The 26,722-nt window shown below is 46.3% G+C and overlaps 2 protein-coding genes across 2 annotated transcripts in view; one reads left to right on the top strand and one right to left on the bottom strand.

The window, feature by feature from the left end:
* HNRNPAB (heterogeneous nuclear ribonucleoprotein A/B) overlaps positions 1 to 26,722 on the bottom strand; it is a 258,340-nt gene that overhangs the window by 207,605 nt on the left and 24,013 nt on the right. The gene's annotated exons all lie outside the window — the stretch shown is intronic.
* LOC141132415 (deoxycytidine kinase 2-like) overlaps positions 18,674 to 26,722 on the top strand; it is a 226,722-nt gene continuing 218,673 nt past the window's right edge. Inside the window, exons 1-3 of the mRNA XM_073620773.1 lie at positions 18,674 to 18,883; positions 19,581 to 19,696; positions 19,825 to 20,018. Of these exons, the coding sequence (XP_073476874.1) occupies positions 18,790 to 18,883; positions 19,581 to 19,696; positions 19,825 to 20,018 (404 nt within the window). The 5' untranslated portion in view covers positions 18,674 to 18,789. The remainder of the gene's footprint in view (positions 18,884 to 19,580; positions 19,697 to 19,824; positions 20,019 to 26,722) is intronic.

Raw genomic sequence — 26,722 nt, forward strand, 5'->3', positions numbered from 1 at the left:
TACCTGCTGCGAGAGGGCTGGCCACAGGCAGGCGGTGGAGAATCAATGTTCCCGGAAGCTTCCATCAGAGCTGTAAGAAACAGTTGCATCAGTGCCAGGGACAAAGTACAAGCTGCCTACTTGTCCCCTGAGAGCCACTTACCAGGTACAAAGGGACAGGGGCTAGGGGAAGTCACTGCTATAAGCCCGCAAGCATTCCCAAAGCTTGCAGGCGGTGATGTCACCGCTGCGCCGGCCGTGGCCCCAGTGCGCATGCGCCATTATCGTCAGGAAAATACATTTTCCTTTTCAAAAACAAATGAGAGCTGCTCACGAAAACTGGTGGCAAAATATAAAATTTTCCATGGACTCGACATGCCTCTCAGCAAATAGCTTGGGGTGACTACTTTCCAAAATGGGGTCATTTGGGGTTTTTTGAGCTGTCCTGGTATTTTATGTACAACATTAGAAACTTATGCCACACATCACCCACTCTTCTAACTACTTGAAGACAACGCCCTTCCTGACGCCTTTTGTTTACATGAACATTTTTTTTTTTTTGCTAGAAATTTACTCCCAAACATTATATTAAATTATTAAAGCAAAGGCCCTACAGATTAAAATGGTGGGTGTTGCAATTTTTTTTTTCACACAGAATTTGCGCAGCGATTTTTCAAACGCAATTTTTTGGAAAATAAAAACACTTTTGAATTTTAATGCTCTAAAACACACTATATTGCCTAAATGTTTGGTAAAATATAAAAGATGATCTTATGCTGAGTAGATAAATACCAAACATGACATGCTTTAAAATTGCGCACAAGTGTGCAGCGACAAACTACATATATTTTTAAAAGCCTTTACAGACACTGAAAGGCAGCACTGAGTGGCATCACTAATTCTTAGCTTCCGGTTTCTTAGACTATGAAGATGATTGGAGCCGTTCCGGTCTCTGATCAGCTCTATGCTCAGCCACTAGGATTGCTTTTTACATGAAAGACAACCGCCGGCTGAAGAAAACTATACCAAGATGATGCCTGCACCTTTTGCCATTGGGGGTGGTCTCCAGTTTCAGTAAACCAAAAAAGAAACAAGTTTTTTTCCTATTCATACAACTCTGCCACTATCCCCTGCTGCGTCAACCATTATTCAGCCAGGTCTAGAATCCACGCCTGCCGATGGGGTTCAGCCCGCCTCCATGTTGCCTGCCAATGGGGTTCAGTCTGTCTCAATGCCTGCCTCTGGTGGTCAGTAGGGATGAGCTTCATGTTCGAGTCGAACCCATGTTCGACTCGAACATCGTCTGTTCACCGAATTGCGAACGATATGGGTCGTTCGCGCCAAATTCGTGTGGCGCGTCACGGCCCATAATTCACTGCGGCATCGCAGTGCATTGCTGGCTGATGACTGGCCAAGCATGCACTATGACTTGGCCAATCACAGTGCCGTCTGAACAGAGAGCCGTAATTGGCCAAAGCCTAGGAGGCTTTGGCCAATTATGGCTCAGGGGATTTAGTACACGCCCCACACTATATAAGGCCGCCTGCACGGCGGCCCTGTGTAGTGTGTGTTCCGGCGTATAAAGAGAAAGACAGAGAGACAGTGTCATTTGATTTAAGTTAGATAGATTAGGCAGGACAGTCAGTGAGTTAGTTGCACTTACAGTGTATTGTGTATATATATATATGCATCCCAAGTGTTGTGTGTGTGTATATATATATATATATATATATACATACACTGTATTCAGTTTAGCTAGATCCGTTCCTGCCTGGAACAGTAGACAGGCAGGCTTGCTTGTTACAGTATTTACAGCTGCCTGAAGAAAATTGCTGGTGTTCTTTTGATCCTATTAGTACCACAGTCAGGCAGCTAGACTATTTACAGTTAGTGTAGTGCGTCCTCCTCACAGTGTTCAGTTAAAGCTACAAGTTAGTTTAGTGTGACCTCTGCACAGTGTTCAGCTAAAACTACAAGTTAGGGTAGTGCGTCCTCCTCACAGTGTTCAGCTAACGCTACAAGTTAGTGTAGTGCGTCCTCCTCACAGTGTTCAGCTAAAACTACAAGTTAGTGTAGTGCGACCTCTGCACAGTGTTCAGCTAAAGCTACCTGTAGAAGGTTAGTGGTGTTTTCCTGATCCTATCACTACCGCAGGCAGCTAAATAAGCTACAAGTTAGTGTAGTGCGTCCTCCTCACAGTGTTCAGCTAAAACTACAAGTTAGTGTAGTGCACAGTGTTCAGCTAAAGCTACAAGTTAGGGTAGTGCGTCCTCCTCACAGTGTTCAGCTAAAGCTACAAGTTAGTGTAGTGCATCCTCCTCACAGTGTTCAGCTAAAGCTACAAGTTAGTGTAGTGCGACCTCTGCACAGTGTTCAGCTAAAGCTACAAGTTAGTGTAGTGCGACCTCTGCACAGTGTTCAGCTAAAGCTACAAGTTTAGTGTAGTGCGTCCTCTGAACAGTGTTCAGCTAAAACTACAAGTTAGTGTAGTGCGACCTCTGCACAGTGTTCAGCTAAAGCTACCTGTAGAAGGTTGGTGGTGTTTTCCTGATCCTATCACTACCGCAGGCAGCTAAATAAGCTACAAGTTAGTGTAGTGCGTCCTCCACACAGTGTTCAGTTAAAGCTACAAGTTAGTGTAGTGCGACCTCTGCACAGTGTTCAGCTAAAGCTACAAGTTAGTGTAGTGTGTCGACTGAACAGTGTTCAGCTAAAACTACAAGTTAGTGTAGTGCGACCTCTGCACAGTGTTCAGCTAAAGCTACAAGTTAGTGTAGTGCATCCTCCTCACAGTGTTCAGCTAAAACTACAAGTTAGTATAGTGCGTCCTCTGCACAGTGTTCAGCTAAAGCTACAAGTTAGTGTAGCGCGACCTCTGCACAGTGTTCCTGTAGAAGGTTGGTGGTGTTTTCCGGATCCTATCACTACCGCAGGGCAGCTAAATAAGCTACAAGTTAGTTTTTTGCAAGCTCTGCACAGTGTTTACCTAAAGCTACCTGTAGAGGTGGTGGTGTTTTCCTGATCCTATCACTACTGCAGGCAGCTAAATAAGCTACAAGTTCGTTTTTTGCGAGCTCTGCACAGTGTTCAGCTAAAGCTACCTGTAGAAGGTTGGTGGTGTTCTCATACTACAGGCAGGCAGTGATTTTGCTAGCTGCAGTATCTATATATATATATATATATATATCTCTATATATCTATAGAGATAGATATATATATATATATATATATATATATATATATATATATATATTATATATATATAATATATAATATATATATATATATATAGAGATAGAGAGAGAGATGAGAGAGAGAGAGAGAGAGAGAGAGAGAGAGAGAGAGAGAGAGAGAGAGAGAGAGAGAGAGAGAGAGAGAGAGAGAGAGAGAGAGAGAGAGAGAGAGAGAGAGAGAGAGAGAGAGAGAGAGAGAGAGAGAGAGAGAGAAGAGAGAGAGAGGAGAGAGAGAGAGAGAGAGAGAGAGAGAGATATATACACACACATATCCCAGCTTAGTGCAGCTGCAGGCCATTAGTATGTCTGGAAGGCCAACAAGGAGAGGCAGACAGTCACAAGCCAATAAAAAGAGGGCAAGCAGGCTCTGTGTCTAGAGGCAACAGTGCTGGTCGTGCAGACGGTGCATCCTCATCGGGCACGTGGCCGTGGGACACGCTTGGCCTTTTTTTTCGGCAGCTGGCTGTGTTGAGCCGCAACATGCGGAAGACTTGGTCGACGTGGATGACCAAGCTGTCCTCATCTCCTCATCCTCTCTCACCCATGCTCAGGGTTCTTTGTCTGGCAAAGCAGCTGCCAACGTGGCCTCTTCCCTCGGCTCAATGGCATCAGTGACTCCTTCCCTAGCCCACCATGTCCTCCTGAGGAGTCCCTCGAACTGTTTGACCACAGTGTTGGTACATGCTCCAGGAGGATGCCCAGCGTTTAGAAGGCTCTGATGATGATACTGAGCTAGATGAAGGCAGTAACGTGAGCACGGACAGAGGGGGTGCCCAAGAATGACAGCAATCTGGCAGTCATGCTCCCCCTGCTGCAGCATACTGCCAGGTTTGCTCCAGTGATGAGGAGGGAGGGGATGATGAGGTCACTGACTCAACGTGGGTGCCTTATCAGGCACCCACATTGATAGGAGAGGGGAGGGGGCACATCACCAACGAGGCAGGATGCCCTCCAGGGGCCAGCCTAAGGGCAGCACACTGACTGCATCACACCCCAAAGCTCCACATGTGCAGGGCGCTGCTGTCTCTGCGCGTTATTCCAAAAGTTCTTTGGTGTGGGCCTTTTTTGAGACGAGTGCATCAGATCGCACCGCTGCTATTTGCAACATATCTCCCGCTTGGGGACATGCTTGACCAGACATATGTTGACCTGCCCTGCAGTTCGCTGGCAAGCGTATCTAAAAGACCCACACAAAAGAACAAAGAGGACCTCTCCTTGCTCCTCATCAGCTGAGATCTCCAACCCCACTGAGAGGAATGAAGGTGTAGAATTAGGTGTGTCCAAGTACTTATGGGCAATCTGCTTTCGGTACACCAACGTCAGATTGTACCAGGCAAATTTCCCTGCCCCAGCTGCTGCACCGCCGAAAGAAGTTCGCTCCCAGCCATCCACATGCTAGCTTTGCAAAATTGCTAGCACTTCAACTGCTGCCTTTTCAGTTGGTAGACTCTGCCCCCTTCCGTGAGTTTGTGGAATGTGCAGTTCCTCAGTGGCAGGTACCCAAACGCCACTTTTTCTCACGGAAGGCGATTCCAGCTCTCTACCGGCATGTGGAAGGCAATGTCAATGCCTCGCTGGACAGGGCGGTCAGTGGTAAGGTGCATATTACCGCTGACTCATGGCCCAGCAGGCATGGACAGGGACGTTACTTAAGTTTCACCGCGCATTGGGTGACTCTGCTGGCAGCTGGGAAGGATGCAGGACAAGGTGCAGTAGTGTTGGAGGTTGTTCCGCCACCACGCCTCCAAAATGCCACTACTAATGATTGTGACACACCTCTCTCCTCCACCCCCTCCTCTTCTTCTTCCTCCATGGCCTCTTCCTGTGCTTGGTCCTCGGAACCAGCGGTGCTCCGTAGCCGTTCAAGGGGCTACGCAAGTATGCAGGCCAAAAGATACCATGCGGTGCTTGAGCTGGTGTGCTTGGGGGACAGGAACCACACTGGGGTAGAGGTTCTGTCAGCTCTGCAGGTGCAGGTTCAGAGGTGGTTGACGCCACGCCAACTTAAGCCAAGAATGGTGGTTTGCGATAATGGCACCAATCTCCTCTCTGCCCTCCGACAGGGACAAATGACCCATGTGCCCTGTTTGGCTCATGTCCTTAACTTGGTGGTGCAGCGGTTCTTGGGCAGGTACCCGGACTTACAGGATGTCCTGAGGCAGGCCAGGAAAGTCTGTGTGCATTTCCGCCGGTCATATAATGCCAGTGCTCGGCTGGCAGACCTCCAAACGACCTGCCCAAGAACCGCCTAATCTGTGACATGCCCACCAGGTGGAACTCAACGTTGGCCATGCTGCAGCGGCTGCACACGCAGCAGAGAGCCATCAATGAGTACCTGTGCGACTATGGCACCAGGACAGGGTAAGGGGAGCTTGTTTTTTTTCCCCACGCCAGTGGGCCAAGATCAGGGATGCATGCACTGCCCTGTCACCATTTGAGGCGGCCACTAGGTTGGTGAGCAGTGACAGTGCATACATCAGTGACACTGTCCCCCTTGTCCACCTGTTGGAGCACACGTTGCATGGAATAATGGACAGGGCACTTGAGGCAGAACAGAGGCAGGAAGAGGAGGACTTCCTTAGCTCTCAAGGCCCCCTTTATCCAGACAGTGTTCCTGCGTGCCCGTCGATCACATAGGAAGAGGACGAGGAGTAGGAGGAGGAGGAGGAGGAGGAGGAGGATTGTGTCAGTATGGAGGTGGAGCCTGGCACTCAGTATCAGCAGCAGTCTTTAAGGGATCAGTCACAAGAAACACATGGACTTGTACGTGGCTGGGAGGAGGTGGCTGCAGACCATGTCGTCTTTAGTGACCCAGAGGACTCCAGACCGAATGCCTCAGCAAACCTACGCTGCATGGCCTCCCTGATCCTGCAAAGCCTGCGTAAGGATCTTTGTATTCGTGGTATTGACTTGGTTAAATTGATGATAGGCAACTCCTATCCTCATATTGATTAGTGGTTCCAAATTAATAATAACTACTGCAGTAGGGAACAGACACAAAAGATACGCTCAGCATCTTTCCAAATAACTGTTCTGCTTTATTATGACGCAATTGAAGGTTTTTATGCACATGATTACGTAAGTATCATATTAATATTACAATTGCACGTTTATGGTAACAAGGGGCGTTACATAGGCAGGCTAATTCTAATCAGGACTCGAAAGAATGTAAACATATACTGAAAACATTATTAGTGCCGTGGTTAAAAGTGACGGCAGTGTGCAATACATACAAAATAGAATACAATTATATACAGAACTTACAAATTTCCATTACAGTCTCAAGGAGAAGGACCAATACTGGGTGGCAACCCTCCTTGATCCACGTTACAAGGGTAAGGTTGCGGACCTTATCTTGCCGTCGCAGAGGGAGCAGAGGATGAAACATCTTCGAGAGGCCTTGCAGAAAGGTCTGTACAACGCGTTCCCAGAGACTGGGAGGTTACAAACTCCTGTTTCTGGACAACGTGTTGCTGAGGCTTCGGTCAGTCAAAGAAGGAGCGGTGGAGAAGGTGGCCGTCTGACCGATGCGTTCAGACAATTTTTTAGTCCGCAGCCCCAAGGTATGATCGGTTCCAGCAACCATCGCCAGCGTCTGTTTTACATGGTGCAGGAATACCTAGGGGCAAGATCTGACTTGGACACCTTTCCCACCGAAAATCCTCTGAGTTACTGGGTCTCGAGGATGGATCACTGGCCAGAGCTTGCCCAGTATGCAATTGAGCTACTGGCCTGTCCTGCATCCAGTGTTCTTTCGGAAAGCACATTCAGTGCTGCTGGAGGCTTTGTAACCGATCACAGGGTGCGTCTGTCCACCGACACGGTCGATCTGCTGACCTTCATAAAAATGAATCAATCTTGGATCACCACCAGCTACTAAGCACCTGATGCTGATGTAACCGAATAATTTTTTTTGAAATCTCAGATCCCTTCAAAGACTGCCTATGCTGATGCTGAGTGACTATCCTGAGTAATTATCCTCTTCCTCCTCAGTGATCACGCTGATAGCTTGTAAGAACATTTTTGGTTCTGGGCACCGCCACCAGTGCCTAAGGCCCAATTTTTCAGCCGCTGTTTAACAGGGGCATGTAATTACAATTTTTGATGCAATACTTTGCAGCAGGGCTCGTTCCTGCGTTCCAACTAGAGTATCTGTGAGGGGTTGCAGTGTTGTGGCACCAGCACCAGTGCCTAAGGCCCAATTTTTCAGCCCCTGTTCAACAGGGGCATGTAATTACAATTCTTGATATAATATTTCACAGCAGGGCCCTGAGAGGGCTTACAGTGTTGTGGCCACAACAACACCTAAGGCCCAAATTTCTGCTGAGTATATAGGGCAGGCCCCTACTTTCAAACATCCAACTTACAAACTACTCCTACTTGCAAACGGAAGGAGACAACAAGAAGTGAGATGAAATCTACCCCTAGGAAGGGAAATTCTCTCCTGTAAGAGTTAATATGGGAAAAACATTTCTCCTTTCCATTGATGCTTTATCACCAATCCTTGTTTCACAAAAAACCCCAAATTTTCAAAAAACATTTGTCATTGGGACAAAAAGTGAGATGAAATCTTCTGAAGAGGAGCTCAGAAAGCAAAACAAATGTCACAGGGGTGATAACCCTTCCCTATGTTTTCCAAAAAGCTTAAAATAGATTTTTTGGCTGGAGCTAAACACGTTAAAAATGTACCAGTTCAAAATTACAAACAGATTCTACTTAACAACAAACCTACAGTCCCTGTCCTGTTTGCACCGCCTGTATACTGCTGTTCAGAGTACAGAGCCTGTATACTGCTGTTTCCTTTTTTAATTTGGGTGCGGGGTTCCCCTTAATATATGGATATGGATTGTATGGACAAGACCCAAAGGGCCTGGTAATGGACTGGGGGGTACCCATGCCCTTTGTCTCACTGATTTTCATCCATATTGCCAGGACCCGACATTACGTTAAAGCCGCAAGCAGTTTTAAATTACTTTTTTTCCTTTAAAAATGAAATTTTGTGCAGGGACTGTTCTAAGCACGGGAAACATGCGCCACTTTACAGGCATACTATAGACACCCTCCAGGTACGAGATTTAAAGGAATATTTCACTTTTATTTTTTACTTTAAGCATCATTAAAATCACTGCTCCCGAAAAAACGTCCGTTTTTAAAAGTTTTTTTTGCATTGATACATGTCCCCTGGGGCAGGACCCAGGTCCCCAAACCCTTTTTAGGACAATACCATGCAAATTAGCTTTTAAAATGAGCACTTTTGATTTCGAACGTTCGAGTCCCATAGACGTCAATGGGGTTCTAACGTTCGTGCAAATTTTCGGTCCGTTCGCAGGTTCTGGTGCAAACCGAGGGGTGTTCGGCTCATCCCTAGTGGTCAGCTACCAAATAAAACCTTGCTGCCACCCATGAAGTGTAAAAAACACTGAAAATAGTGATATAAGATGTAGGTGGTGCTAGTGATTACCAATTTTATCACACCAAAACAAACTAAATATCTGTATGGAAACTATATATATGTGCTCAAATTAATACAAAGAAATACTGTATATAAAATTCACTTCATAAATATATACACCATCAATTCATAAATGATGTGTATATAGCCTGTCTCCATGCCACCTGCCAATGGGGTTCAGCCCATTTCCATGCTGCCTGCCAATGGGGTTCAGTCTGTCTCAATGCCTGACTCTGGTGATCAGCTAACCACTGCGAAACCTGCCTCTGGTGGCCAGCTGCCAAGCCTGCCTCTGGTGGTCAGCTGTCTGTTGTCCAAACTGCCTCTGGTGGTCTTCTGCCAGTTGATCCTAGAGTTGATCCTCTATTGTTTGTTAACCTGTGCGCCATGATGCAACAATACTGAAATCAAAAACGACCAATTAATTCAAATTAGTCCAAAATAATAAATAAATAGTAATTTAAGAAAAAAACACAAACACAACACCTATCTCTATGGAAACTATATCATGTGCTCAAATGAATATAAAGAAATATATAAATATACTGCTCAAAAAAATTAAAGGAACACTTTAAAAACACATCAGATCTCAATGGGGAAAAATATCATGCTGGGTACCTATACTGATGCCGACTGGGTAATGTGTTATGAACGAAAAGATGCCACATTGTTTGATGGAAATTGAAAATGATCAACCTACAGAGGACTGAATATAACGACATCCTGAAAATCAAAGTAAAAAAATTATGCAGCAGGCTAGTCTATTGTGCTGAAATTTCATTGCAGCAACTCAAAATGTGCATACTATGTGCTTGTATGCATGCTTGAAAATGTCGGGGCATGCTCCTAATTAAAACGGATGGTGTTCTGGGGTCTTTCCTCCCAGATTTGGACCAGACCATCACTGAGCTCCTGAACAGACTGAAGTGCAACCTGGCGGCGTTGGATGGACCGAAACATAATGTCCCAGAAGCATTCTATTGGATTTAGGTCAGGCGTTGGGGGGGCCATTCAATTATCAATTCCTTTATCCTCCAGGAACTGCCTGCATACTCTCGCCACATGAGGCCGGGCATTGTTGTGCACCAGGAGGAACCCAGGACCCACTGCACCAGCGTAAGGTCTGACAACGGGTCCAAGGATTTCATCCAGATACCTAATGGCAGTCAGCGTGCCATTGTCTAGCCCAGGGATCCTCAAACTACGGCCCTCCAGCTGTTGCAGAACTACAGATCCCATGAGGCATTGCAAAACTCTGACATTCAAAGTCATGACTAGGCATGATGGGAATTGTAAACAAACAAACAAGCAACTCACAGTTAGTAGTGGGTGAAGTCAGGAGCCAGGCAGAAGGAAGGGCAATCGAAAAACAGTCCCAGTCAGCAAACCAAGCCAGCAATCCACGTGGTATACCAAGAGGCAGTGTTCGGGAACAGGCAGAGTCGGCAACAACCATCAGCATAATCCAAAGGAGTAGTCCAAGAGGTGAAGTCAGGAACAAGCATAAGTCAGCAACTAGAAATACAATATGTTAAACACCAACTAGCAGAAAACAGAACCTATACTAGGCCAAGGACAGGAAGGGGAAGTGATGATTTATAGGTACTAGATCAGGCGACTGCCTACAGCTGGTCACTGGGTGGAGCCCGAATCCCTAAACAAGGAGCAGGGAATAACAAGGGCTCTACTCAAATGGAAGTTCCCCAGTGGCTCAGGTAGTAAGGAACAGTCCCAAAAACACCATTGAATCCCAGACACAGCGTGACACTCATCCTGTTCCTCCTTGCGCAAAGGAGCAGATACCAGTCCTGCTGATGCCAAGGACCTTATAAAGCCCTGTCCAGCTTTCCTAGGTTACCTGCCTGTCTCCTGGAATCTCCTCCATGTTCTTGAGACTGTGCTGGGACACACAATGGCAATGGTACGTATTGATCTGCCATCCTGGAGGAGTTGGACTGCCTGTGCAACTCCTATAGCAGTGGTTCTCAACGCCAACACTCTCCCAGCCTTTTTGCGGCAGCCCAGCAAGGCTGTCCCTGGACCACTCAGTTCATGGCATGGCTGGGGGGTGGAGACTAGAGGTCAGTGGTGAGGTTGGAGGAGCCCCTATCTCCTGATTTAGGCACTGCTGCGAGACATCACGAAGTGAGTAACACTGCCTGTAATTATAATTGCCATTAAAAGTCCCCACTACAGTTCTGGGATCAGCAGATGACCTTGATCAAGAGCACCTCAAGTTAATCAAGTTGGCTGATCAGAACTACCCCCAGCACTGCCACTCATCCCACCCCCCACCAGCACTGCTAGTCATTCCATTTCCCCCACCCCAAGGAATAAAAAGAGAGAATACATTGAAGAGAGAGGAAAAGAGGGGGAGTAACAAAGAAAACGGGAGAGAAAGAACAAGAAAGATGGCTTGAGAGAGGGATGGGGGAAAAACAAGAAATTAGGATAGAGAGGGGTAAAAGGTAAAAAAAGGAGAACAAAGAGAAAGAAAGAGTGGTACATCCTAAAATGTGGAGTGGAAGGGGACTCAGGGAGCACTAAATGTCTGGGGGTTAGGGGCGCAAATGACTTGCCTTGCCTTGCGTGCTGACAACCCACGCTACGAAAATAAGTTTACTTTTAAGGGTCCCCACAACTTGGGAAATTTTATCAAGGGCTCACGCCACTAGAAGGGTTGAGAACCACTGCTCTATAGGGTCCAGGTATCGTCTCATGCTACCAGTAGTGACACTGACCCTAGCCAAATGCAAAACAGTCAGAAAAGACGAGTAGGGGAAAAAAAATGTCAGTGGCCTCCACCTGTAAAACAATTCCTGTTTTGGAGGTCATCTCATTGTTGCCCATCTAGTACACCTGTTAATTTCATTAACACCAAAGCAGCTGAAAATGATTAACAACCCCTTCTGATACTTAACTGACCAGATCAATATCCCATGAGTTTAAATGACTTGGTGCTATACTCTGATTAAAAAGTGTTCCTCTAATTTTTTTGAGCAGTGTATAAAAAATAAAACTTGTAAGTATGTCAATGTAACAATAAATTCTGAAATTAACCAAGCTAAAAGAAAATGTCCTGGGAGAGCAAGGGATTGAATCAAAATCACCTGAGACTTTCTTTAGCTGGAATAACCTCCAGAACACATGCTGCAGAGACACCTAGCAGGTGAAATGGTATGAGATCTAGGCATACATAGCAATGTATCTCAAAGCATCACTTTAGAGGACAACATCGCTCAAGGTCTCAGGCATGATAAAGATAGGCTCCCCAGGCGATGGTGTCCTTTAAAGCGATGCTTTGAGATACATTGCTATGTATGCCTAGATCTCATACCATTTCACCTGCTAGCTGTACCTGCAGCATGGGTCCTGGTGGTTATTCCATCTAAAGAAAGTCTCAGGTGATTTTGATTCAATCCCTTGCTCTCCCTAGAGATTTCCTTTTAGCTTGGTTAATTTCAGCAATTATTGTTACATTGACATACTTACAAGTTTTGCCCCGGTGTCTGCCATGAGGGAGACCCTGTGGTGTCCCTACCTTGACTGCCACCCGGGCTCTACTCTCTCTATTGGATAATACTACAGTATATACTCTATAACACCTCCTGAAAAAGCGGCCTCTACCGTGAAATATGTAGAGGATTTTTAGTACATCGCGAATCATATGCCTTCAGCATTCGTCTGAGGCTACTATGTGACCAGTTAGACATTTTTGTATAAATTACTGTCTGTTGAGGTTATCATGAATTGCTGTTTTATCACACATTGTGCATTTATGTCTTTTTAACAATTTTGTACAAATAAAATGCATATATTAATTTTTTTGCTCAATAATTGGGTACCGAGATAGTCTATTACTCTTCCTACTGGGGGTTCTATAGGGGTCACCCCTAGTTACTCTTCCCTAGCCTCCAAATGCAGGGACAATTCTTCAGGATCCAAACATTGTCTGCTTGCCAGTTTTCCACACCAGGGATGTGAATTGCTGACAGAGATGCCAGGACTCTGCAAAGGTTGGAATACGTTCCATCTTCCTGGTTACAGCTGTAAACTTGTTGTGGTCTGACTAGATCCAAACCAGATGGGCAGCTCGTGACAAAGTCCAGCAAAAGAGGGACACACAAATCACTCAATTTTCCAAAATGTTAATCAGAATCTTAGCTTTCTTTAGTGACCAACAACCCTGCCCAGTAAATAAAAACAAGCCCAGTACTCCACTACCACTACAACTTGTGACCTATTTCCACTGGAGGGTAGAAAAGAACTTGCCCGCTGTCAGGACCAGAGAGACTAGCCACCACTTCAGGGGTGACTAGGCATAAGGACCCAACTGGAACACCTTGCCCAAGGACAGAGGCAATTTGTCCTGCAGAGACAGATTGTTTCTCTGTGAAATTGGGGAAATGCAACTTTGAAGGGTAGACTGATATTGGGACTGGGGTTGATGAACCTGAAACTAAAGTCTCACCAGTTGTTCCTAGGGTAGGACTACCTTAGCTAGGGTGGTGTCAGGAGAAGACACAAGTATTCCAGGTGATGAGCGGGAGTCAGCACAGATTTCTAGATGTTTAGCAATCAACCAAACTCTTCCAGTTTCTAAAAAGGGTTGTTGATGTTTGGTAGGTCCAAAAAGGACCACTGCCTCAGGTGGAGAGCACTGAGGTAAACTATGACTGGAATGCCCCTTAACTACAGAAGAGCCATCACCTTACCATTACCACATTGGGGAATACTTTAGGTGCTGACAGCAGACTGAATTGCCATAAACTGGTAACGACTATCCTGCACAGTAAAATGTGGGGGAAAAAAAACACTTTGGGCCTTAGTAAGATGGGAATGTACAGGAATACATTCCAGATGTATATGGAAATAGTTTATCAGAGAAGAAATAGAATCCATTTTAGATCTTTCAGGAGGAATAAAAGTGTTGACATCTTTAGGTCCAAAATGAGACAAATGCCCCCTAAGCTTAGAATAGAATCTCTGCACTCTTCTGTGGGGGAAATAGAATTCCAACACTTACTGTATATCTAAGACAAAAGTTCCTGAATAGCCAGATAAATGTCTACCAGACCTGAAGGAGAGGCCAGGAGCCTGAGTGGAAAGAAATGGAATTCCAGTTTGCACCTGAAGGCACAATGTTACACATATACATGTGTCTGCTACGCACATCCTTCACTTCCAACCTCTGCGAAAACTAGCAGATGTGCCCCCCCCCGAGCCCACATGTGGGAGAAAAGCTTCACGCTGAGGAGAGTTTGTCAGTGGTTTTGGTCTGGCAGGTTCTATTGAGTCCCACAGAGAAAGCAGCCTTGAGAACCCAGCACCCATAAAAGCAATACGGCTACTTTTGAAAGCTTGTTTAACTGACCAGCATGTAAGCCAAAGGGCCATAATATCTGAACAGAGTGCAAACAGATATAAATCTGATATTACCAAGCATAAACATGTCACTCTTTAAAACTGAAACTACATCCTCTGACACCTAGCACACCCATGTCGCCTGACATTGTAACCCATCATCCAGCTTTTGTACAAATCATTCCTATGATAATGCCTAATTTCTTCACCCAGCTCCTTCATGTCACTCTGTAACCCTATAAATAAAACTTAAATGCGCTGGCAGTAATATAATTGAAGAGTGCCTAGGAGACACAATGAATGTGTGCCCAGCAAAAATGATAACCACAACAAGTGCATGAAGTCATTACCCAAAAAAAAACAACAAATATAAAATATGCTGAAAATAAGTAATCTCACATCAAAACAACTTATAATCAGTCCATGACTGGGTTCAAAAAAATAAGTAGAAAAGAAAAAGTCCACTTAGTATGTCTCATCACTGAACCATGAGAGCTGATGAGCTGAAGAGACTCTTATCCAATGTACATTGATTGCAGAAAAAGGAGTAATAGATGTGCGCTTACCCCAATTGTTGGACCTCCTCTATGGCAAGGTCGTATGGGCTTGCAGATATAACCCTCTGCAGGGACAGAATGTTGATATCCGGGTCTTGACAGCATGTACCACCGACTCCAGTATGGTCCGGATAGTCCAACTTATCCACAGGAGATTTAATATCTTATCATTTTTTATTTCTTTTTAAAGGATTTTCAGATTCCATCACTTCCCGTGGATTCTCTTAGTTTTCACTTCCTGTTAGGTCATCTCCCAGAAGCCTTCACTTCCTTGTTACATCACAAAAGAGGGTGTTCACCACTCTGGACCACACTACTTTCATTAACTCTGTAACCCTAACACTGCACCCCCTGTCATCTCTCTCCCCTCAATGAGAACCTGTATGTCATCCTGTAACCAGAGGCGTAGCTTGAAGCTTGTGGGCCCTGGTGCAAAAGTTGACCTGTCAGTCAGGGCAGAGGATGGTGTCAGTCAGTAGGGCAGAGGACAGTGTCAGTCAGTAGGGCAGAGGACGGTGCGTCAGTCAGCAGGGCAGAGGACGGTGCGTCAGTCAGCAGGGCAGAGGACGGTGCGTCAGTCAGCAGGGCAGAGGACGGTGCGTCAGTCAGCAGGGCAGAGGACGGTGCGTCAGTCAGCAGGGCAGAGGACGGTGCGTCAGTCAGCAGGGCAGAGGACGGTGCATCAGTCAGCAGGGCAGAGGACGGTGCGTCAGTCAGCAGGGCAGAGGACGGTGCGTCAGTCAGCAGGGCAGAGGACGGTGCGTCAGTCAGCAGGGCAGAGGACGGTGCGTCAGTCAGCAGGGCAGAGGACGGTGCGTCAGTCAGCAGGGCAGAGGACGGTGCGTCAGTCAGCAGGGCAGAGGACGGTGCGTCAGTCAGCAGGGCAGAGGACGGTGCGTCAGTCAGCAGGGCAGAGGACGGTGCGTCAGTCAGCAGGGCAGAGGACGGTGCGTCAGTCAGCAGGGCAAAGGACGGTGCGTCAGTCAGTAGGGCAAAGGACGGTGTGTCATTCAGTAGGGCAAAGGATGGTGTGTCAATCAGTAGGGCAAAGGACGGTTTGTCAGTCAGTAGGGCAAAGGATGGTGCGTCAGTCAGGGCAGAAAACTTTGTTAGCAGGGCAGTTGACGGTGTCAGTAGTTTTTTATTTCTTTACCATTTTTTTAAATTAGCCCTGTTGGGGGGGGGGAAGGCTTTGTCAACTATCAAAAGGTCTAGACAGACCCCGATGTCTCACTTATGAGACAGAGGATTATGTCCTCAACCTCCATCTCTGAATGAACACAGAGGTCTCCCTACTGCCTGTACACCACAAGATCCAGCATGTCCAGGACTCACCCCTCCCCCATGCTGGCTCCTGTCACCCCCCCCCCCCACATATAGGATGTTCCCAGTACATAGGGGAGGAGATAAGCCACAGTCCCCCCTCAGTGTGTAGAAGACCTACCAGCTCTGTGTCCCGCACTGCAGAATGTTCTAACATTCCCGCTTATGCCCGCCCACTCCCACTTCTTCGGCTCCTGCTAGAGAGTGTGTGTATCCCCCGGTGGGGCCCTGCCATGACTGTGAACAGGTGGTGGGAGGGGCAGCTGTAAGGGAAGAGGGAGTTGAAGAGAGATCAGCGGCGGCTAACTTGGATGGAGAGGTGAGGAGAGGAGACAAGTGAGAATGGGATGGGACCAACTCACAGAGGCGCAGAAACAGGGAGGACACGGAGCTCGAAGGCGGGTCTGTGCACCAGGAAGGAAGAACGTTCACCGCAGTACTGCCTATCATTCCACGCAGTACATGATCCGCCTCCAACACTCAGTAGCCCCGTCTCGCCTGTGTAAAGGGGAGGGGAGTGGTCTGTCCTGTCACATACTCATATCCGAGGTGATCCCCGCTGCCCACACAGAGACACATTGACATTGGATCTAATGTGAGAGGGAGGCTGCACGGGCCGGGTCGCAAATGCGACCCCTGACACTACGCCCATGCCTGTAACCCTAATACTACACCCCGTCACACCTTATAACACAAACACTGAACCCTCTGTAACTCAGCTCCCACATCCTGCACCCCCCGTCCCCCAGCTCCTTCATCCCCCATGTCACCTTGCAATCCTGACACTGCAACTCCTGTCACCCAGCTTCCTTAACCACTTGCCAACCAGCCACCGCAGTTGTACTGCGGCAACATGGCTCGGCTGCGCGAATCGCCGTTATGTTACCTCGCTCCCTCTGGTGGCCCCCAGAGCCGATGCGAGACCGCCGGGCTCCCGCGATCGCTCGTAACACGGCAAGAACCGGGATCTCTGTGTGTAAACACAGAGATCCCGGTTCTCTGAGGGAAGAAGTGACAGATCGTCTGTTGATACAAAGTATGAACAGCGATCTGTCATCTCCCCTAGTCAGTCCCCTCCCCCTTCAGTTAGAACACACACTAGGGAACACAATTAACCCCTTGATCGCCCCCTAGTATTAACCCCTTCATTGCCAGTGACATTTTTACAGTAATCAATGCATTTTTATAGCACTGATCGCTGTATTAATGCCAATGGTGCCAAAAATGTGTCAAAATTGTCCGATGTATGTGTCCGGGTATTTATTATAGCAAAAAGTAAAAAATAATGCGTTTTTTTCAAAATTGTCGCTTTTTTTGTTTATAGCGCAAAAAATAAAAACCGCAGAGGTGATCAAATACCACCAAGCTCTATTAGTGGGAAAAAAGGACGTCAATTTTGTTTGGGTGCAACATCGCATGATCGCGCAATTGTCAGTTAAAGAGACGCAGTGCCAAATCGCTAAAGGTCACAAAAAGTGCTCTGGTCAGGAAGGGGGTAAAATCTTCCAGGGCTGAGGCGGTTAACTAGTATCACTACAACACTTTGTTGCTGCACCCCTGCCACCTCACATCACCCTGTACCCCTATCACTTTCACCTCAACCAGCACCTCCATGAAATTCTGTATCTCTATTACTGCACCCCTTGTCACTCAGTAAACCTATATTGGGCCCCCCTGTAACTAGAGCTCAGCTCCCTCACCCAGCATCCCCATGTCAACCTGTAATCCTTACACTGCTTTCCCTGTTATCCCACTCAGTTACCCTGTAACCCTAACACTGCAGTGCATCCTGTCACTTAGCTTCCTCACCATGCATCTGCATCTCACCCCTTTGCAACCCTAACACCCAGCTCCCTGACTCACACATATAGATCTGTCACCTAGGTCCCTCATCCAGCTCTCCTATCATGCAGTCATGACACTGCATCTTACTACCCCCCTTCCTAACCTGACACCCCCATGTCACCCTGTATTTCTAACACTGCACCCCCATGTCACTCTGTAAGCCTTACACTGCACTTGTTACCAAACATTCTCACCCAGTACTCCTAATTCGACCAGTAATCCTCACACTGTGCCTGTCATCCAGCACCACTATATCACTTAAACTATGCGCCCCCCCCCAAGCCTGTCAACTAGAACCCTCATGTCACCCATCCTTTAATTCTTGTACTCCATTACCCAGCTTCCTCACCTGACACTTCTGTCACCCTGAAACTCATACACTGCATTCCTTGATACCCAGCTCCCTGATTATACACCCCCATGGCACCCTGTAAAACTGAATTAGCATGTTTATTCTGGAGTGGGCAGAAACAGGAAAGGCAAAATATAACTATATTAAAATAACGTTAAAAAGTGAAACTTGTTAAAGTTATTACCTAGCTCTGCAATCTCATTGCACGTGCAGGTATTAATTTAATAGAAAGCAGTAATGAGTGGCTGGCATATTAATGTTATATACTGCTTTGAGTTATTTAGTACCACTGCTGCAGATCATGAACTGTTGCACGCTGTTTAGTATCATTTTACTCCTAGCTATATTTCTAAGAAAAAGAAGATTGTGGTCCAGAGAGTAATACGCACGCTAGTATCCCTGTTCTAAATAGGCGTTACTCTTCTATAAACAGCCATTACTTATCTAGTTGTTGCTAGGCTACTTACATGTATTAAAAAAAATATGATTCTTTGCACTCCTTCTATCTCACAAACCGCTTAGACATTCGCGCTTTAACAGCAGTACTCTTATTGGACAGAGTAATGTGGATCGTCTCTGATTGGTAAGTCAGAAGGCGCGATCCTGTTGACTGCGTGAAATCCTTACTGAAGGCGCGGAGTTTTGTTTATTTTTTTGTAACTGCTTCTTGGGCAAGTGTGAAGCATGGCTACACCGCCAAAAAGAATTTGCTACAGTCCTCTGTTTGACGATAGTTTTCACAAAAGGTTGAAGAAGATCTCAATTGAAGGGAATATTGGTAAGTTAATGTTATACATGTCTTACACGTGTTGATTTCTAAGGTCGCGCGCTTGAGGCATATATTGTGCATAATGAATGTGAAATAAGCCGCGGAGTGTGTATCTTATCTGCGCAGACGGTCTTAACCAATTGTAATTTCTACAAAAGTAATGATCTCAGAATGTTTCAACCTATAATAATATAGTAGAGTTTGGCGCCAACAAAAAAAATGTTTGAATCTAGAGTGCTTAGGATTTACAGAGGACCTGATAAGGCACGTTGATTTTGTATGAGCCCAACCACCTTTTTTCACCTCAAAAGCGGTTTATTTAGTAGAAAGAAGCGAGGTTTTTTTTTAGAATTAGCTGAGACATGTTACCTAACTACTTGCCCATCTGTATAATAGTCTTGTATAATGTCATTTGTTTGCTTTTGGAGAAAGGAGAAAAAAAAAAAAACAATTTTTTTGTTTTTCTCTTAAACTTAAGTTAAAAAAAAAAAAAAAAAAAAAAAAAGAAAAAGTCGCGCAATTAAACCTACTATATTTGAAAGAGGCTCCTGTTAGTCATTTTCATATTAATCCTATTAGTAACTGTCAAAGGGCGCCGCCATGTGGATTGTTAGAAACGTGCGCTCAAATAGATTGTGCTTTGAAAATATTTAGATTTGTATTTTTTGCTTGAGAATAATCAAATGAACTTGTTTAATTTATACAGCTGCAGGCAAGTCAACATTTGTTAAACTTTTGGAACAAGCAAGTGATGAGTGGGAAGTTGTCCCAGAGCCAATTGCTAAATGGTGTAATGTTCAAACTACTGAAGATGAACATGAGGTAATTTTAGGGTTTGTGTGGTTCTGTAAACTATTTTAAATATGCATGTAAAAACAAACTTCATTGTAAGGTAACATTGCCTGATTAAAATGGATTTTTTTTTTTTTTTTTTTTTTTTTTTTTTGCAGGAACTGTCAACATCACAGAAAAATGGAGGAAACCTGCTTCAAATGCTATATGACAAACCAACAAGATGGGCTTATACATTTCAAACTTATGCCTGCCTGAGCCGTGTTAGAGCACAACTTAAACCAGTTTCTCATAAATTACAAGAAGCTGAACACCCTGTACAATATTTTGAGCGATCTGTGTACAGTGACAGGTAACTGCATCTAAAAACATCACAGTTGATATGAATGTACTGTATGTATATATATCATATTTACCTGAAATAAATAAGCAAACTCAGTTGCACATTCAGAACAAAGCAATAGACCCTAACGCCCTGCCTATTCAGGGCTAAGTGATGGTGGGAGAGCTTTACTAAAACTGGTGCACACAGAATCTGGGCAGCTGTGCTTTGTAATCCGTTTCTAGATTTTATTGTTAAAGCTTAATTGAACAAGCTGGAGTTAGAAGCTGACTGGTTACTATGCACAGCTGAACCAGAATCTGTGTGCACCAGTTTTAGTAAATCTTCCCAATTGTATTTGCAAAGGGTCTGTTCCCAGATAATTTGTTAGTTTTACCCTGATGTTCCTTCCTCCATCACAGCCTGCGTTGAAACCCCTAGCATCCACTGTTGTCTCATGATAGAACGAGAGGTGACACCACTCCACCACCGCTTCATTCAGCTACTGTTATGTGATGTAGAGGGGTGAGTCGCATGCAACTAGAAGTACCAGGTATTTTATTTTTTGCTCAACAGACAACAGGTTTGCTTTAATGTAGGGGTTACTAACCGTTTTTCATGTGTGTACCCCCTTGGTAGCAAGTTTCCATATATTGTAAACCACCTAAAGATTAGGCTTCACGCACTGTCTTCTTGTGTGTCCATGGATGGAGAGTAGGGTAAGGTCATTGGCCCAACACATCCCTTGCAGAGAGCAACAAATGTGTCCTGATAACTGGGAGTACTTTGAATAGGTCTCCTGCCACTAAGAAGGACCTAAAACAAAACAAGGAAACAAATACCCCTTGCCCAACACACCAGGCTTGGAATACGTAGGTGTTGTTTAACTACATTGTATCTCTGACTGATCTGACAGGCACTTCTATTTCTACAGCAAGCCTCAGGTTTTGGTGGTACACTCCTTACTTTACAACCACTTCCCGCCTGGCCTATAGCAGAATAACGGCCGGGCGGTGGTTCTGTTATCCTGACTGCCCGTCATATGACGTCTATCAGGATAACATGCCGGCATGCACTTCACATGCGGGGTGCTCAGCGTGTCACTCTGACACATTGCATTTCCGATCGTGGTAAGGAGCCTCTGACGGAGGTACCTTACCACAAGATCAGCTGTGACCAATCACAGCATGAACCAGGAAGAAGTGGCTTTCTTCAGGTTCTCGCTGACAGGGAGAGCTGATCGGCGGCTCTCCCTGTCAGAGGGGGGGTCTGCACGGATAATCGGCACATTGATTATCAGCGCTGCCCCCATGAGAGGTGCCCATCAGCTACCAGTCTGTGCCCCATCAGTAATTCCTGTCAGTGCCTATAAATGTGCCCAATCAATAATGCCTGTCAGTACCGCATATCAGTGCCCATCAGTCAAGGAGAAAACAACATTTTATAACAGAAACTAAGAAAAACTTTTGAAAAAGAAAATGTTGGTCTTTTTTTAGTTTACCAAAAAATAAAAACCCCAGTGGTGATCAAATACCACCAAAAGAAAGCTTTATTTGTGGAAAGAAAATAATACAAATTTAGTTTGGGTACAGTGTTGTATGACCGCACAATTGTCATTCAAAGTGCGACAGCGCTGGATATTATAGTGCCCAGTATTGAAGTGGTTAAGGACAAAGGTATTAATACCTGAAACCAGTTTTGCAACTTCAGCATGTTTGTAAAATTATAACTAAAACTGTACAACGCACGTCTACAGAGCCAAATTATGTACTTCAAGTGCGTGGGCCAGGACAGCATGCCACCTACTGCACCGTGTGTGTCCCTGAACAGACAGCAGTACTGCGGGTGCATGGGTATCAGGATTGCCAACAGTCAGTAAATTCTCAGTTTGAAAAGTCTGTAATGTTTGCATCTGTTCATGAATGTCCATTACGGGCATGCTGATTTCATGTCAGTAATAGACATTCATGGGCAGATGCAAAAATTACAGATTCTACAAACTATTTGTAAATTTACTTACAGTTGGCAACCCCGACTCTTTTACTGACATCCACAGGCACCGGGGGGGGGGGTGGGTGATGGGGGGGGGGCGGCAAGTAAGCTGAGGGATGAAGCAGTAGGTCTGGACCTTCCCAGGAGTATTACAGTAGATTTCCTTTGGACAGCAGTGCTACACCATTCAGTTGGATTCTGTCATGCCAGCTGCTATGAATCTGGCAGATGTGGGCACCAACTGCTCCAGAGTAGGTTAAGTGAGTTTTTCTTATAGCTCTTCTTCCTACTATACCCATATTGTGGAAAGTTGCAGTGTACAGTGTGGGAGTACATTTGGAAGGCTGTCCACTTTCCCAAGGCGTCTTTCGGAACAGCACGAGAGCTAGTGACTCCTCCCACCGGACAACAGGAAACGCATTCTTCCTCCAGACCTTTAAAGGGAGGCACCTCCCTACCATCATCAGTTTTTGCATATCCTCCGGCCCGGAGGGAACATCTGTAGGGGAGAGCCATGATCTCTCAGGTGTTTCCTTCCTCCCTTCCTCCTCCTCGCAAAGCGGTGGCTGTGCATGCAGGCAGCGCTGCCATGTTTTTTGTGTCTCGGTCATGCTGGAAGTGATCTCACTTAAGGTCGGGCGCTGGGGGAGGAGGCAGAGTTGGTGCTGGCATCTATTTCTGGTCCGGTGCAGTGACACTATGAGAGTCCAGAAATGGAGCGTTAAGCCACGAGTGAAGTGATGGAAGACTCAGCGGGCTCTACAGCGGTGAGGACAGGCATAGGCTCCAGCAAGGCCCAGATAGGGGGCAGCTTAAATCTGCTCATTCCTTTACTTGGGATTCCGGTCCTCCCCCCCCCCCCCCCCCCCCGGTGGCAGCGGGGCCTATCAGGCCACTTTTGGTATACATTTCTTCCTTTAAAGTGCACCTTGGGGTGGTCCACAAGCGGAGACTAGGTCTCAGCAAAGGCCTCCTGTGTGTGTGTGTGTGTGTGTGTGGTGGTTTTTTTTTTTTTTTTTTTTCTCTCTTAGGCCAAAAGCTCTGATTCAGGGAAAAGAAAATGCCCCTCATGCAAGGCCAAAATGGGAGAGAATTGGAAGAAAGTCTTATGCAGCACCTGCGTTACTTCCTTAGTTAAAGAGGAATCGGCTTCAGTTTGTGATGACCTAGTTTAGTGATGGCGAACCTTTTTGAGCCCGAGTGCCCAAACAGCAACACAAAACCAACGTATTTATTTCAAAGTGCCAACATGGAATTAAACCTACTAGTGGCTCTGTACAGAGGATGAGACTCTTCATCCATCTGAATGAGCCCCAAGGGACCAAAAACTTACGATTCTGCCCAGAAAAAACCCTTTGTGCTTTTTCAAAGGAGTTTGTTACGCTCAGAATACTGGGATCAGGCATGCGTTACACTCAGAATACTGGGATCAGGCATGCGTTACACTCAGAATACAGGGATGAGGGATGCGTTACACTCAGAATACTGGGATCAGAGATGGATGTGCTCAGAATACAGGGATCAGAGATGGATGCAGGAAGGGAGGAGCCACTCTTCTCTTCCTCGGTATCCAGAGGCTTCACGCGCTGCTTACAAGCAGACATTCTGTGTCTGTTCCACTGAGCTGCCCTCAGTGCATGCAGGGAGGGCTGTATTCACATCTGTCGCCCCACTGCACGATCGCACTCGTGATAGGAAGGGACCCGGCTCCTCCGTGCCTGCACCGCCAGTGCAAGTGACTGCCTTGCTCGGGGATTCCCTCCCCTATCCTGGCGGTGCGCTGTGTGCCCACAGAGAGGGCTTGGCGTGCCACAGGTTTGCCATCACTGACCTAGTTGCTTCAGTCAAAAAGAAGCTGTATGCCACGATTCAGTCATTCTGTGATTCACTGGCTAATCCGTCGGCTAGTCAGCCCTCCACATCCGAGTCTTCCCAGGTGTCTCTCTCCACACCAGAGAACCTTTCGGAAGGCCCTTCTACCAGGCAATCTCCCGTTCCTTCCAGTGAAAGATCAGAAGAGGAGAATAAGGGGGTGGTAGCCCCATCTAAATTGTCCCTGGAAGAAGTTGATGATTTACTTAGAGCCATACATGTGTTCTTAGGCCTAAGTGAAGAAAAGAAAGAAATAACACTACACGACTGTATGTATGTGGGTCTTGGTGAAGTTCAGACTTTACCGGTTCATTCTGTCATTTCAGACTCAATAAAGAAGGAATGGCAGGAAACAGAGAAAAAATGTTTTCTCAAGAGCCTACAAGAGACGTTTTCCATTTGAGGAAGATCCATCGGCTGTATGGAACAAAGTTTCTAGGCTGGATGCGGCCTTCTCCCAAGTTTCTAGATCCACCGACCTGGCCTTTGAAGACATGTGGGTGTTAGGAGACCCAATGGATAAGCATATGGATCTCTTGCTCAAGAGAGCTTGGCAGTTGGTCATGAGCAATTTAAAACCGGTTATGGCTACGACATGTGTAGCCAGAAATTTGGAGTACTGGGTCAACCAGTTAAAAGCTCATATAGCCGCAGATTCGCCAAAACAGGAAATTTTAGATTCCTTGTCCTCTGCAGTAGTCTACATAGCGGATGCTTCAGCTGAAGCAATTAAGATGTCGGCTAGATCTGCAGCCTTAACAAATTCGGCAAGAAGAGCATTATGGCTGAAGACTTGGCCAGGTAATGTGGCATCAAAGAGCAAGCTCTGTAGAATTCCGTTTTTCAGGGGACTTTCTCTTTTGGCCCTGATCTGGATACCATTCTGGACAGGACTGCCGATAGGAAGACGTCCTTCCTGGTAAAAAAAAGAAGCAACCCCCAAACGCTTTTTTCTCCCTCAAAGAACTCAGGAGCAGGACAATAAGTCCCAGGGGAAAAGGAAGAATTAGTCCGCACAGAAAGCTAAAAGCAAGAGCGGAAGACTGAAAAATTTTCTTCTGCAGTGGTCAGCCATCACATCAAACCAGTTTATACTGACCACTCTTGCTCAAGGCTATGAGATAGAGTTTACGGAACTCCCCCCAAGAAGATTTCTTGTGAGGAATATCCCAAAAGATCCGGTAAAAGCCCTGGCCACGAAGTCCTCATTAAGGGAACTGATACAGCAGGGCGTAGTGATTCAAGTGTCCCCAGAAGAGCAGCAACAGGTGTTTTTATTCTCACGTTTTCTTGGTAAAAAAGCCATCGGGAAAATTCCGATTGATCCTCTAAACAAATCTGTCATGTACAGAAGGTTCAAGATGGACTCCTCCCCTTTTTTTTTTTCCTGTCAGAAATCTGCTGACCCCAGATTGTTTCATGGCGTCAATAGATTTAAGGGATGCATACCTGCATATCCCAGTCTCGCTTCACTCCCAAAGGTACCTCAGGTTGGCGGTGAAGATGGAAGGCGTAATTCATCATCAATTCAGGGCCTTGCCATTCGGGCTGTCATCCTCACTTCAGATTTTTACCAAGGTGATGGCGGAAGCTCTGGCTCTGCTTCTGCTTCATCTTCAAGGAATCATAGTGATTCCTTATCTGGATGACCTGCTATTCTTCGGCCCCTCAAAAGAAAGGTTGCTGGACAATTTGACCAAAGCACGCAACCATCTGGAATCCCTAGGATGGATTCTAAACCTCCAGAAATCCTCTCTAATCTCGTCACAGGAGTTTCGTTTTCTGGGCCACCTGATCGATTCTTTTTCTTCCTCAAGGAAAAAAGGACAAGATTCAGTGCACGGTGTTGATGTTGCAGACCAACCAGCCAATTTAAAATAAGGCAAGTTATGTCAGGATTGAGGGTACTCACCTCAACAATGCCGGCTATTCAGTGGGCAAGGCTACACTTCAGGTATCTACAAACATTTCTCCTGATGGGATCACAGCTTAACCGCTTCAGCCCCAGAAGATTTGGCTGCTGAATGACCAGGCCATTTTTCTCGAATCGTCTTCCAGGGCAGCATCTGAGAGATGGGCTCCCCCTCCCTGAAACGGGAAACTCATTAGTCCACCATTATAAATTTCACAGTCTTACCTGCATGCCTCAGTTATTTGCGTTTACTCCGGACCCACAGGAGCTGCAAAAGAAACATTTGTTATTTTACTTCAGTCTCTGTGCTAGTTGCAGGAGACCCCCTGCCAGCATCCCATCCAGCCCTGCGGGCCTTGGGGGGGAGGGCAGGGGCAGCAGATTTGAGCAGTATTGCTCTGCCTGAGATTTCACCCCTACAGAGGGGTCTGCAATCATCCCCCCCAAGCTGCAATAATGCACTGACATTTCCCCCATGCCGCTGCTCAAGGGACCTGCCGCAGTTTTTTCACCAGAGAACTCCATGTGCAAACTCTGGCAACATACTCCCAGACATGAAGAGCGTACAGTGGTGTGGGTGCATGGATGCCTTATCCCCTGATTATAGCCGCTACCCGCGTCGGACGGGTAGGTGCCTCACGGCTTATTTTTAGTTCCTCCTACCCCCGTGATGTCCGCACCCGCCGCCCGCTTGATTGCCGGTGTTTTTGCTGCAATCGGCGTCCTCTACACACTGCAGAACAAGCCTCTCCTCATGGAGGCTCGGTGGGGTGTACCAAGATGGCGCCGGAGACAAGTCTGGTCAAGTCTGGTAACTTCGGTGAGGTGGAGGTGTAACTCACGTTTCGCTGCATTGAGGGAGTCAAAGTGTGCGTCAGTGGGGTCAGCGGCATAGATGTCTGATTGGGATTGTGCAGCGGTCTGTAGGGCAGTAGTGGTAGCTGCTTGTTCTCTCCGG

The sequence above is a fragment of the Aquarana catesbeiana genome, linkage group LG03, assembly GCF_042186555.1.
Source record: "Aquarana catesbeiana isolate 2022-GZ linkage group LG03, ASM4218655v1, whole genome shotgun sequence".
NCBI classification, from domain to species: domain Eukaryota; kingdom Metazoa; phylum Chordata; class Amphibia; order Anura; family Ranidae; genus Aquarana; species Aquarana catesbeiana.